A 13,170-nucleotide genomic window follows, 5' to 3' on the forward strand; every position below is an offset into this window, starting at 1 on the left:
AGGGACTTTACTGTGGCTGCAATTCTTTCTTCCAGTATCCAAGACCTACCTGTCAGTGACTTCTTTAGTGGATTTCACTTTTTGGTGCAACAAAAAGCAAAGTTTGGTACTATTTGGAAGTGTCTAGTGGCAATATTATTAAATTAGCATCAAAACCAAACTGCTTCAGTCTTAAGACACGGCTTCTAATGTTCATTGACACTGCTTGGTGGAAATTTGTTTCCTGCAGGCAACCAGGATATGGGAGGTCATACCATGTCCCATGAACTCCCATGAACATTTCATATTCTTCAATAGTGAGAAGACATGATAAAGACCAGATATGCATTTCCTTGCAAAGTTGCCTTTGAGGAGCATGCTTGAGGAATGAAAAGGAAACCACTGATGCAGAGACAGGCAGCCTTGGAATAGCTTTAGACTACAACGTGATGGTCTACTTGGTTAAATTTTTTTTCACTTACATTCTTTAGCACTTTATTAACACTTGTAGGGGAAAACTACAGCTTCACTTAAAGGTTAAAGCACAGTGTTGCAGTTTTAACAAAAATAATCATCTGATGGCTTTTTAACTGTACACTAGTAACTCTTTGGGCACCATCTCTTACATTCATGTGCTTTATTACACTTATTCACTGAATATTACCATGCTGGGTGGGACAAAATAAAACTTGGAGATAAACTCTGCTCTCACTCCAGTCTGCATCAGGATTAACATGTCTGTTATAAAAGCAGCACTGGCAAACACTAGACCCTGGTGAGATTGTAAAATCTATGTAAACAGGGGTTAAGGGCTTTTTGCTTTTACTTATGGAGTGATTGAATGTCTTAACAGCTAAGATATTTCTGTTACTGCAGACCCGCTGAGTCTGGTGCCACAAGCATGAGAAAAGAGATGCTATCAGCACTAAAACTGCATGTTATACGACCAAAATGTTGACTGGTTGCTTGCCAGAGCAAACATAGGAAAATAAGCTTAAAGAAACAAAGCACTATAGTACACACAAAAGATTTTCTTTAAGTTAATGGTATCTACTAGAAATTTAGGGCTTTTCCTGTCTTAATTCATTGGATAAATATTACTGTTATTTGACTATTTATTTCAAAGAAAATCATGGCAGACTTACTTAGGAGTGGACTTGTCCAGGATTATTTCACACAGATTAATTTATTTCAGTGCCTTGAAAAAATTGTAAAAATAATAGCCACAACACATATTTCTCCTAAGATCCTGCATGTTACAGAGGTGAAACAAAGAGCCTTACCTGCCTGTGCAGCTGTAATGAGAGCCGTGTTTCCTTCATTGTCTTGCCAGTTCACATCAAGGTGTGGGCATTGTGCTAAGGCTATTACAATATCCACATAACCTTGGTAACAGGCAACGATAAGACCATTCTGTAAGTAAAATATAAAGAGAGAGTTAGGTTTATCAGACTCAGAGAAGTTCACTGAGAAAACATACTAGGCCCCTTTTTAATTTTATTTTATTTTTTCAGACTGAAGAACTGAGAAGGTATCAGCCTAACTAGTGATTAGCTCCAGGCACAATGTTCAGATTCAAAGCACTGCTTTTTATCTCTGCCCTTTGGTGAGCAACATTTGGTATTCCTCAGAAATACCTAAGAGAGTAGGTATTGTATTATGTTACTTGGAAAGTAAGTGTTTATAAACAGCTTATGCTTATATGGCTGTGTACTCTAAATAGAAATGAGAATAAATCAGATTTTATTATATAATAAAATGAACCCAGCAGGTAAGATGAACTGGACTTGCTCTGAATATTAATGCTCTGGAAAACAACTGCTTGTTCTCTGAAGGGGAAGTGGTAGGCAGGAGTTGTGTTCATACTGCCAGTTTGGAACTTCAGGTTTCCCATTAGAACTAGACCTTTTTTAATAATCATAAATATAATAAAACTGCTTTGGAGATCCTGTATAATGTGTTTTATCATGGTTGGAAGCTGTGAAATTTCCAGGAGGAATCTAAGCTAGGAGGTAAACCTTGTAACTCTGCTTGGTACCAAGATAGTGTTTCACTCCACAGCCGCAAACTGACAGCTTCCCTAAAATAGAGCAAAATACACTTGTCATTAATTAAATGGAACTACAGTACTTAATTCTGGCTGCGCACTTGACCACTAGGATTAAAACCATTATCTCTGGTCTTCAAGATTACTCAGGCAGCCCAGTGTTCATCCTCACAGGACTGATGGTTGTAGGGGAGGGCAAATCAGTGTGGATAAATCAGTGCTCCCTGCACTCCCTCTTCACTGCCAATGTGTGACACAGTTTTTCTGAGCTCAGCATCACTATCTGACTATTGAAAATATAAGGGCAGAGACACAAATCTCAACCTCTCTGGTAACCCTGCCTGCCTAAAACACACTCCCACAGACACGATGCAAGTCCATAACCACAAAAGACTCGCAAGAAGGAGAAACCAGTTATGAAATCTGAATGGCCCTCCCCAAATCCTTCATCATGTTTTTTAAGCAGCTTTCACCTAAACAGGCATATGTGGTGCTTAGGGACATGGTTTAGTGATGAACTTGTCAGTGCTAGTTTAACAGTTTGACTTAGTGACCTGAAAGTCTTTTCCAACCTAAATGATTCTATGATTTTATGATTCTCTTTATTTCTTTTCCCCATGAGCGCTACTGAGACAGAGACATTCATCAAATGACAGCTGCCACTTCTGATTTGTCATTGTAACTGGTGTTATTCTGGATAGTCCTTTTGGCTTAGGTGGCAAACAGCTTCATTAAGATACAGAGGCAATTCCAGCACTTTGGGATGCTCACAGGCCACGTAGAGTATTTCTCAGTTAATAAAATATTATCACTCTGATTTCTTTTATTCTCAATTCACTCTTGTCCTCAGCATGAAGCAATACCCTCCACTGTTTTATAAAGAGCATCTCCATTTCCTTGTGAAGAACCTGTAATACTGCAAGCCATTCTACTGAAATTGCACAGAGGATTCTGCTTAAAGTCATATATATACATATTCACTAAAATGTATGTAATCTCCTGGTGGGGTTGTTCAGATAATCCAAGTTTTAGCACGATGCAATCATTCTTGGCTTACGAAAAAAAAGTGCCAGTGTCCACTTGGTAGGGACTTGAGCATTATTTTAGTTCTTTAATAATTTAATTTTTCACAATATAGGCCTTTACAACTCCAAAAACTCTACAGATTTAAAACATCACCCCGTGATTCAGTAAAATAGCAGTTCCTAATGAAGTGACAGCAGAAAACTAAGTATGCAATAGTTTGGAGAAGACCTAAAATTTTTGACAATAAGAAGGGGGATCTTACTGCTCACTGAAAAAAAAATGGCATTTTTGAAGAGAGTCCTATTTTCAAAAAGCTGAAAGAATAACTTAAAGCAGTTACCATCTCTAGTGGAAAAAAGTGCTTCACACAGTATCCGAAGGATGTTTTCACTGGATATATTCACAGGATATTTTTGTGTTCTAAAAATACTTACCAGATGCTTAAAAAAAAAAAAAAAAACAACAAAAAACAAACCTCAATTTTTGTTTTTTTTTTTTAAAAGAAAACCAAACTGTAAAGCAGTAAACTCAGCAAAAGCAAACAACAAACATCATCTCTTTTTTGCAAGAGTCTTTCACATTGCAGTATTTAGGGACTTTTGTCCTATGTTTAGTGGGCACCTCCGTCAGACAGGATCTGACATATTTACACACACTTGCGTTCTGATCTCCGCAAAAATGAGACACAACTTATCTCAAAATCAATCAACCTCATTCACCAGTCTGAGTTTCCAAACCAGAAAGATTACTTTGGTATCAACATTTTCTGAAGTTTTTTTTCCAAAAATGCTATCAAACACCGATTGCTTAAAGATAAGGAAAGGCAATGGAGAGTAGGAGCTTTCTGAGGGATTACATGGTGCAGTAGCATGGAAAATCATTTCTGAAAGACGGTTGTATGAATCTGAAGTGGGTCAGATAAGAGTGTGAGAACCTGGTGTTTGACAGAGCGTGCCCAGCACTGTCTGGTTGAGAAGCAAAACAAGCAATTGCATGAGGAGATAAAAACAAGTCACTTTAATGTCCAGGGCTATGAAGCTGATGTAAGTACTCTCTGATTATGCGTTTCATAGGGAGATAGGTGAGACAGACAGCTTGATGAAGGGCTTCTTTCCTTTGCATAACTCTTCCAAATGTGTCAGATATTGAAATGAGGTGCAGGAGGCTACAGTTTTAGAAGGAAAGTTGCAATAAACCCCTAGATTTGACAATTATTTCCCAAATTTTGGTTCAGTGATACCATGACAATTTGTGGTTTCATGTTGCTTTTTTTCCCTTCTCCCCCCCCCCCCCCCTTTTTTTTTTTCTTTTCATCCATTTCTGTCTCTCTCTGTCCATCTTCTGCTTGCTGAAAGTCAGAAAAAGCAGATCAGCCAAGACACGTAATGAATCGATCACAACATGATTAGTCTGGAATCTTTAACTTCATATACCGATAAATACTAATATCCACAGCCATAATATATTATGAACTCTTTTAATAATTTCAATTAATAAATATAACTGATACAAAGTTGTTTTCAGCAAACTGCCTTTTGAAACAATCGGTAAAGCAGCTGCCTCTATCACATCAGTCTGAAGGAAAATACAGCTGTGCACTTAATGTTTTTCTAAAAGACAAAAGTAAAGAAGTATAAATGAATTTTAGCTAGAATATTCTGAACCTGAATAATCTGGTTGTCCTCAGAAAAGAGATGACATTTTATATCATTAGTGTGCTACCAAGGCACCAATTATTCTGCTCCTCATATGAAGGGTCATGGTACAATTGTGAAGTGGTCAGTGTATGTGGGAAAAGAAAAATTTTAAAAATTGAATCTTACCATTATTTTGTCAGTAAGAGCAACTCTCACACATATTCACTACATGTGAAAAGCTTTAGGAGAAGGAAGATGGATAATTTAAATGCATGTCATCTCCCTGAGACTTCAACCTTTGTCCTTCCACAGCATCCTTTTCCCTCTCTTCCCTTTCATATGTCCTCAACCACCACCCATTTTAAATCATAATAAAACCTGAAACTCTTCCCACTAATATATAATAATAATAAATTATTAGAAAGAATAACTATACATATATCACAGCATGCAGGCACAGCAGCCTGGATTTTCAAGAACTGAGGTGTTAGCTAAACTTGCTCTCCTGATCAGATTGCTGCCCATCATTCTCCCAGACCAATGAAACAGAACAGGCAATAAGAACTCTTCTTTAATCCCCTGTGCAGAAGAGACCTTAAACATGAAACTAGATTTCCAGCAGATCCTATTTAATTTTTCAGATTTCACATACCAACTCGATGTGACAAACAAGAAAGTATAAGTCATCCATCACATCAGCTACATTAACATTTATTGTGGATTTTTCCACAAAAAGGAAAAATTCCACTCAGTCACAAGGTTTTTCCAAGTAGAAGCCATAATACTGCTAGGTGTTGAAGGCTCTATCTTTCTTCTGTGGAATATTTGGCATTGCACAGAGCTTCCCCATGGTTCTTCTGTAGTATAACTTATTTTTATGTAACTAGCACAGTTTTGCAAGATCCCCCTTTGTTTTGAAGTGGCAGAGCAAAATTAACAATACCTTATTTAGAACATATGACAAAACAGTCATACTGGGATAAATTACTTATTTTCCTTATATTCTAAATAAAGTGTAACTAATTTTACTAATTTCATCCCAGACTACATAAATGGGCAGTTCGGGCACGGAACTACCTAAAGTTAATTAGTTGTTGCAACACCTTCCACAAGCAGTGTTTACAAACTGCAAGTTTCAAAGTGCTCTTCTGTAGTCAGCCTAAAATCATTGTATTAAAATTTCCTACAAAAGCATGAGCTTGAAATTTGAATGTTTGAAACAGAATAAAATAGTCTTGGGAAACTTTTGATTCCTTTTAAACTGATTTCTTCATTCGCCTTTGATTTCATGTAGAACTGGAACAGTGCTGCTACTTATTAAAATAAACTCCGTTTTGCTCAGCTGTGTTGGCTGGTGACATAACAATGTATCTAATGAAGTGAGGTCATGGATATCTCAGGAGGCAATTTTATAAATGAGATGTTTTGACAAAATTACAGATGTAAGGCTATTTGTACACTAGATCATTACAGGTAATAGGCATCACAAGAAATACTAGAGGATCAATAATGAACTCAAGCTGAACAAGAGAGCAAATCACATACAGCATGCAATTATTTTAGCCTTTAAAAAAAATCTCTTTTGACAACTTATTTTCCACCAAAATGCTGAGAATGAAAACAGCTTATTATAGCTTTTCACCTATTATCCCACTCAAAAATGGGTCTGGCAAAAGACTAAATTGACGTTACTCGTTGCTTTTCATGAGCATCATGATAAACAACTGTCCAGTTTGCTTTGTTTGCATCTCTAAGTATTAATGACAATTCTGCAGGGTTAGTTTACATCAATGATTAAAACTGCATGTAATTGAATTAGATGGGATAATGATTGCAATTCATAATCACATGTAGGGACAACTATGAAAATTATGTCTAAGTCAAATGCATATTACACAAACAATGTAATGAGTAATAGAAATTGAAGAATAATGCAACATAAAAGAATACAAAGTTGTGTTTAAACTTTTCTTGTTGATTTACTAAAACAACAGTTCATATATTTAATATTTTCTGCTACGTATAGCTCACTATCATAACAGAATTACATATGACTATCACTAGAACATAATTCACATACAAAGAAAAAAATCTGGTCAAGTACTTCAAAATAAATCTCTCAACATTATTTCAGGGAAATTTTGGTCTTCACTCTGCAATGCTGTGAAACGTGGGTTAACAGAGATTCTAAATGTACACTATATTAAAAAGAGCAAAATTTAGTGCTGAGCATCACTATCGTCCATATACTAAAAGTTGTGTATAATACCTGAAACCTTTCAGTCGGCATAAAGCAATCTGAGACACTTTCATAAATGGCTGGAGTTTGTATCATAATTGGTTTAGCCGATCAGATCAACTGTGACTGAGATGAGGTAATTATTCAGGTCATCAGTCCCATGAGAAGTGGTGTTTATGTGCTACAGAAATCCATCAAGCACATAACTGTTAATATTATCTGCACAAAATAATTTAGGCTGACCTTTTAGAGAAAGGGCTGCAAGAGCTTAGTCACACGCAAATTTACACTGGGAAAGCAATTTAAAAAAAAAGCTGGGAATTTAAATGAATTTTGTCTGACTGTTGCTTGGACAAAAACTCACATTCTTGGTAGAAGGGCAAGGGGGGAGATCCTGGTTTTGCCAGGGAAAGCGATCAGACAAGTGCAAAGGAATATTCTAGCAGGGACAGAGCAGCAGCATGCAAATCTTGTCTCCTCTGCAGAGGAACACAGTAGCCTGAAGCACAGTCTCGTATCCATAAGCAAGCTTAAGGGGCACTGCCCCTTCCAGTCCTGAATACTGAAGGCACAAAATTGCCACCTTCCCTTCACAACATCACGAGTGCTCATAGATTAATTTCGCAGTGTGAAGTGCACTCCGCTAGCTAAAAACACAGGCCAGTCTGTGGACAGGCAGAAGATAAACCACCATTTTTCCCCTTTATTTTGTGGAATACGTTCAACTTCACTTATTTTGAAACCCCCTCTTATATCAGTCAGGCCACATGTCTTTAAGTAAAGGTATAGCTTAGTATATGTACCATCTCTGCAGAAGTCCTTACTTAATCTGTTCTAATCCAGGATCTCTCTGATCACCTCTAAAAATAGTCCCAGGAAAGTTCATTTTACTGTGCCTGCAAAGGCTTGCATTACACAACAAAGAAAACCAGTGCCACTTGTGTAATAAATCAGACAACAAGAAAAGGTAATAAAATTTGTGTAACTTTCCTTATTTACTAACATGAATCACTAGTGGTATAAGCAGCTGACAGAAACCTCAGGAGGCTACTGCCAGGGGCCATAAGGGACACACAAGGCAAATAAACACATGCCATGTAGTCAGAGATATTCTAGTAAGTGGGATATAAAGGAAACATTTTCTTTTTAACTCTTCTCTGTTTTTTGGTTGTTTTTGCTTTTTTTCTGTATCAAGCTATATAGTAAAGGCAAACAATTCAATGGGAAATCAAAAACCCTTGAGTTGATGGGAACTTGGGTGCTGTATACTGTTCCACAGGAAACCAGAAGACAGTCCCAGATCTCGCACTGCCTGACCCCTTCTCCCAACACCAGCCATACAGCTGCTGATTGACATGTGCCCCTTGGCTGAAGCTGGAGGGATAGGATGACTATAGAGTCAGATAATTACATCTTGAACCCACAGGAAGCCTGAAGGGAGGAAAACTGGAGTGTTATACCAAAAGTAGCAGTCTTTTTTATTCCTTACTCCTGGTGGGGAGTTCTCATTTTCCCAGGAGCCAAACCCCAGGTGAGACAAGAACCAGTTGCTCAGGAGCCCTTCAGCACACCCCATCCCCGAAGGATGCTCCGAGAGCCATGGAAGGCAGCTTCTCTCTTACACTCCTTTACTGGCAGCATCTGCTGCCACCTCTCACCCAGCATGCGCCTCCCCCCAAATCACACCGTGTCCAAAGGGCTGGAGCACTGCTGAAGTACAGAAGACACTTCTGGCTGTGTACCTGGCCATCAGCCAGTGCTCACTGGCAGCTCCTCTCCTGAGCACTGGAGAAAAGGGCCACTTTGTTCCTTGCTATATTGTACCCTCTTGGCCACCCTTTTTGCTACAGAAGGAGGCCAGAAGCAGAGGGCACTCAGGGCTACATCTACCAGTGGAAACAGCCCTGCAATAAATGATGAGGAGAGGGTCACTCTGTTGGCTGAGTGACCAGGAGACCTGGGCTGCATTGCCAGCTGGTTTACTGTGAGTCAAATGACACTTGGCAATACTTCTAAAACCAGCACAACTGGACTTGCCACATGAAAAATCTTTTATTGTTCTTTCCCCTCTGAACCTCAGCTCTAAACAAAGAACTGAAGGCCTGAACATGTGAAAAACAGCTGGTAGCAGCTACAACTCAGGCAGATTTTAACATTGAGGTGTTTGAGTTAGAAATATAATGCAATTCCATTGAAAAATATATATTTATATTTTAAAAATGTTCACTGAGGATTTTAGCAGGTATACACATCCTTGCTCAAGATCAATTTTGGTAAAATAATGTATTATTTTGCGATGACAGGTGGTAAGATTGTATTAGCAATGTACAGATCAGTCTGACATTTCATCAGGTATAACTGCCTTTGCTGATGACAGCAGACCATTGTTCAACAAAGCAAGATACAGGATGAAGAGGTTTATATGGAAAGAGCAATAGTTCTCCCACAGCTGAAAACAAAAGGGACATTTGATGCAAACCAAACAGCCCAAAATTAAGCTTTGCACTGTATGTGAGATCTCTGGTCACAGCAGGGAGTAAACAAGGAAAGGAATGTGTAAGGAAACTTCAAGGACATACTGTTAAATAAAAATAACACATACTTAGAATGAACTGACAGGTCACCTAGTGGAGCTTATTGTCATTACCCATACGTTAAAGGAAGTTATCTATCTCAGGATTCAATAACATGGCAAATCAGCCCAAGATCCCATTTTTGGGGGAGTTCTGTGTTCTGTTTATGGGATGTCTGGCTGTAAAGACAGAAAATATCATGGAAAGATGGTAGGGGAAATAACACAATTTTTGTCATGTTAAATTTCACATTTTCATTTTATTTAGACTGTCAGGTACAAGTCCTAAATAGTGATGATCCATGACAAATAATGCAGCCTTACTAATCCTGGCTTTCCTGTTTGTATAGCACTTACTAATCAGTGTTAATACTGTCAAATGTTAGTGCTAAGTTTTGATAGTGTTGACAGTAACAACAGCTGATATGTGGCAGCCAAATTTATACAACCTTCTTTGCTATGCCTGCTTTTTGGTATTTGTGCTAGACAGGGGTCACTCAAGCTTAAAAGTAAGAGAAGAGACACTTATAAGAAAGAAGTGAGAGGTCTGACTTTAGGAAAAAATGTAAATTATGTACTGAACTTTAACAGGGGGATCCTGGTATCAACCATGAAGGCATTCCTACCACAACTCCCATGTCAGCACTTCAAGGTGCTCTAAATATTAGCAACCCAAACCATTAACTGCAGAGGGCTGGGGAAGGCAACACAACAGACTTCCACTGATGTCAGGATTCTGCCCCAACAAAGAGTGAGCTAACTTCTTTGTCTTTCACTGGCTTGCTAGGCAGTGTTCAGCAGGGCTTCCAAAGGCTGAAAACCATCCTGTGAAGAAGGATAATGTATTTACAAATCCTTAAATAAACAGTACATTATTACACTTTGCTTCGAACAGGTTCTTTCAGCTACTGATAGATTGAAAACAGCAAAGTGCTGACTGCTTCCTCCTGCGGGCATACAAGGCTAGGAGTGCCTGCTGCTCCAGCCAATTGCTGCACAAAGCTGCAGTGGGATTGGGAACCACTGAAAGGAAGTGAGTAATGAGTTAGTAATGAGGCTAAAATACATCTTTTGTGGAAATAATTATATGTAAAACATTTTGGAGAACCTCAATTGCCAGATTACTTCAAAATCTGACATTACAATAATAGTTCTCCTATCCATATTTAATGGAAGTATTTTGGTTTTTTTATTTCATTTTTCAGAAAGGCAAACCCCTAAGAACTAAACAAAATGGTAGTCAAAGTTGGATCATTTAACAGCATACCCCAAACCTGATATGACTTGTATCCAGCACACTCTCTTACTCTGTAAGACCCTTAAGAACATTTGGAAACCAGTTTAGATCTGAACTCCAAGTCCTGGGCTTGATGGACATTTTTGTTAACTTCTCTCCTGGTCTCTAAATGTATGTACATATCCACACACATTTAAGATGAAAAGGAGAGGTTGCAGCATTTTAAACATATATTTTGTAGTGCATTCAGAAGCCAGGTGAAATGCATTTTGTGCACTGGCATAACTCTGTCAAAAACTACTCCCTTTGGCTTTGAGGAATATGATTCAACTCCTGTCTGTGTGTTTAATAGACACATTTTCCTTTACGTTATGTTCTATCAGGCACAGGCTGACCATAGCTTAGATCTATTGCAAGAGGCTAAACAGAGTGTTTGAATGCATAGGTTTTTTTCAGGAGACCTCTCCAAAAGTAATAACTCACAAAATCTTTGTAAGCAATTCATTTCAATTTGACACTGGCTGAAAGATATATGTACAACCTTCTAGTCCATCGTTATCTATTGTTGTATCTAATCTGTCTCTTCTATAACCAATATTTGAAAGGCCTCAGCCTTTCACAAATTTTCACTGTAGAGTTCTCTGAAGAGACACAGACAGTGATGAGCTTGCTAGCACCCTCTTCTGGCGATGAGCTCCTGTGGTTTCATCAGGAAAGACCTTCCAGAGAAGTTTCAACTCCGTTCTTCCAACTTGTGTAAATTCATTTTGCTTGTGTTTGAGCCCCTTGGTTATGGCACCAGACACAAACCTTGTAAAGAAAGATCCCGGGAAGAGGTTGGTCCATCAATGACTAATCTGCCACTGAAAAAAATATGCCAAACAAAAAGGTCTCTTTCCTCAAAAGGAAATCAACTTGACAAAGAAAGAAAAACCATCAGGATGGAAGCTCTTACTTGCAGAGGCCCCATGCTCACCAAGAAAAGCACTTCTTGGGACACCAGAGATGAGAGGCTGCCTGCATGTTACATAAAAAGTACCAGCCTATTTCCTCACCCTTTGATCTAAAGAAGCTGTAAGAGCAATAAAAGCCCAGTCTCCATCTTAGTCTGCCATTTCACAGTAAGTTCATAACAACATAAATGGGTAACACCTTCACTGTCTCTTCTTCCCAACCGCTCCTGTGCTCTACCTTTTCAACCTCATTGCTTCCTTTTTTATAACACTTCTAAAAGTAACCCTCCCTATTGATCTTGGATTTTCTAATAATAAGCCTCACTGATGCTGGAACTGACTTGAATAGAGCAGGAAACTGCGGTAAACTTTATCCACCAGTTTTAAATAAAGAGAGGGGAAAAGACCAGCTGCCTTGCACAGCAGGAGTGCAAATGATTCTCAGATGACAGAGATGTGTTAGTATTTAGCCTATGGGATTCACCTTATGTGCTTAAGTCTAGATGTGTTATCACATAGCAACAGTCAGCATCCTCTTTTCAACCAAGAGAATAACATCATAAAAATAATCAGTAGTTGTTGATGAAAATGCAGGGAAAATACTGATGCTCAGGAAGATATAATGTTGAAATACTATTGGTAAACATGAAAGAGGTGCTACTCTTTTACTTACTTACACAAAGATCCCACTGGTTGGATCCCATTAGCTTGCCTCTTCAGATTATTGTCAACTAGTGCAAGTGACAATGGTTCTTTGGATGTCAAAGTATCCAGGCTCTTGAAAGCCCTTATCATTATGTTTTCCACAGTGAAAGAGACTCCTTTATCTGATTTTACCTAGACTGGTTTTCAGCTCAGTTGTACCCCTTCTTCTTTTTTGCCCCAGCAAGGCAAAAGATTTATTTGTGCATAAATGTGAAAAAGATAACACGCTTTTCCTTAGAAAACAAACTATTGAGCAATAGACGTGTCTGTGGTGAATTGATGGGAGGTGTCTGTCTTTCGTTCAGAGACCTGAGGTGAAATTTAGTATGTATGCATTAGTGTCAACTCTCATGAACCTAAAGGGTTACAATCCTGTAATTCCACAGATCCATGCAAAGCAGCTACTGTGGAATACCACAGGTGACTGTGCTGGAGGCTAAAGCCTGGATTTTTATAAGTTATTACTCCTTGGATTCAGACTTGTGAAACTTGGAGGAAAGTGCCGCAGTTCCTGACTTCTTTTTGCTGTTTCCTACCCGTGCATTACTTATTACTAATGCTCCACACGTTGCACTGGAAAGTAGGTCTCCACAAAGAAAGAGAGAAGAGGCACTAATAACTGTAGTTTTTTAAACACAGCCTTGACAAATTCAGTCTCTGAATACTGGAGATTTTCAGTTCTGGGTGAAAACACTACCTTCAAACAAAGTATGCAATTTTTAAGTAACGCATAGTGAACTGGCATTACTAAAATGGAAGAGCACGCATTTTACGC

The 13,170-nt window shown here is 38.4% G+C and overlaps 1 protein-coding gene across 1 annotated transcript in view; it reads right to left on the reverse strand.

The window, feature by feature from the left end:
• The window catches only part of ANKRD33B (ankyrin repeat domain 33B), a 39,487-nt gene that overhangs the window by 11,002 nt on the left and 15,315 nt on the right, over positions 1–13,170 (reverse strand). The window contains exon 2 of the mRNA XM_062610809.1: positions 1,263–1,392. Within this exon, the coding sequence (XP_062466793.1) occupies positions 1,263–1,392 (130 nt within the window). The remainder of the gene's footprint in view (positions 1–1,262; positions 1,393–13,170) is intronic.

The sequence above is a fragment of the Pezoporus occidentalis genome, unplaced genomic scaffold, assembly GCF_034315485.1.
Source record: "Pezoporus occidentalis ecotype Australia unplaced genomic scaffold, CSIRO_AGI_Poc_V1 ctg15, whole genome shotgun sequence".
Classification (NCBI taxonomy): Eukaryota; Metazoa; Chordata; class Aves; order Psittaciformes; family Psittacidae; genus Pezoporus; species Pezoporus occidentalis.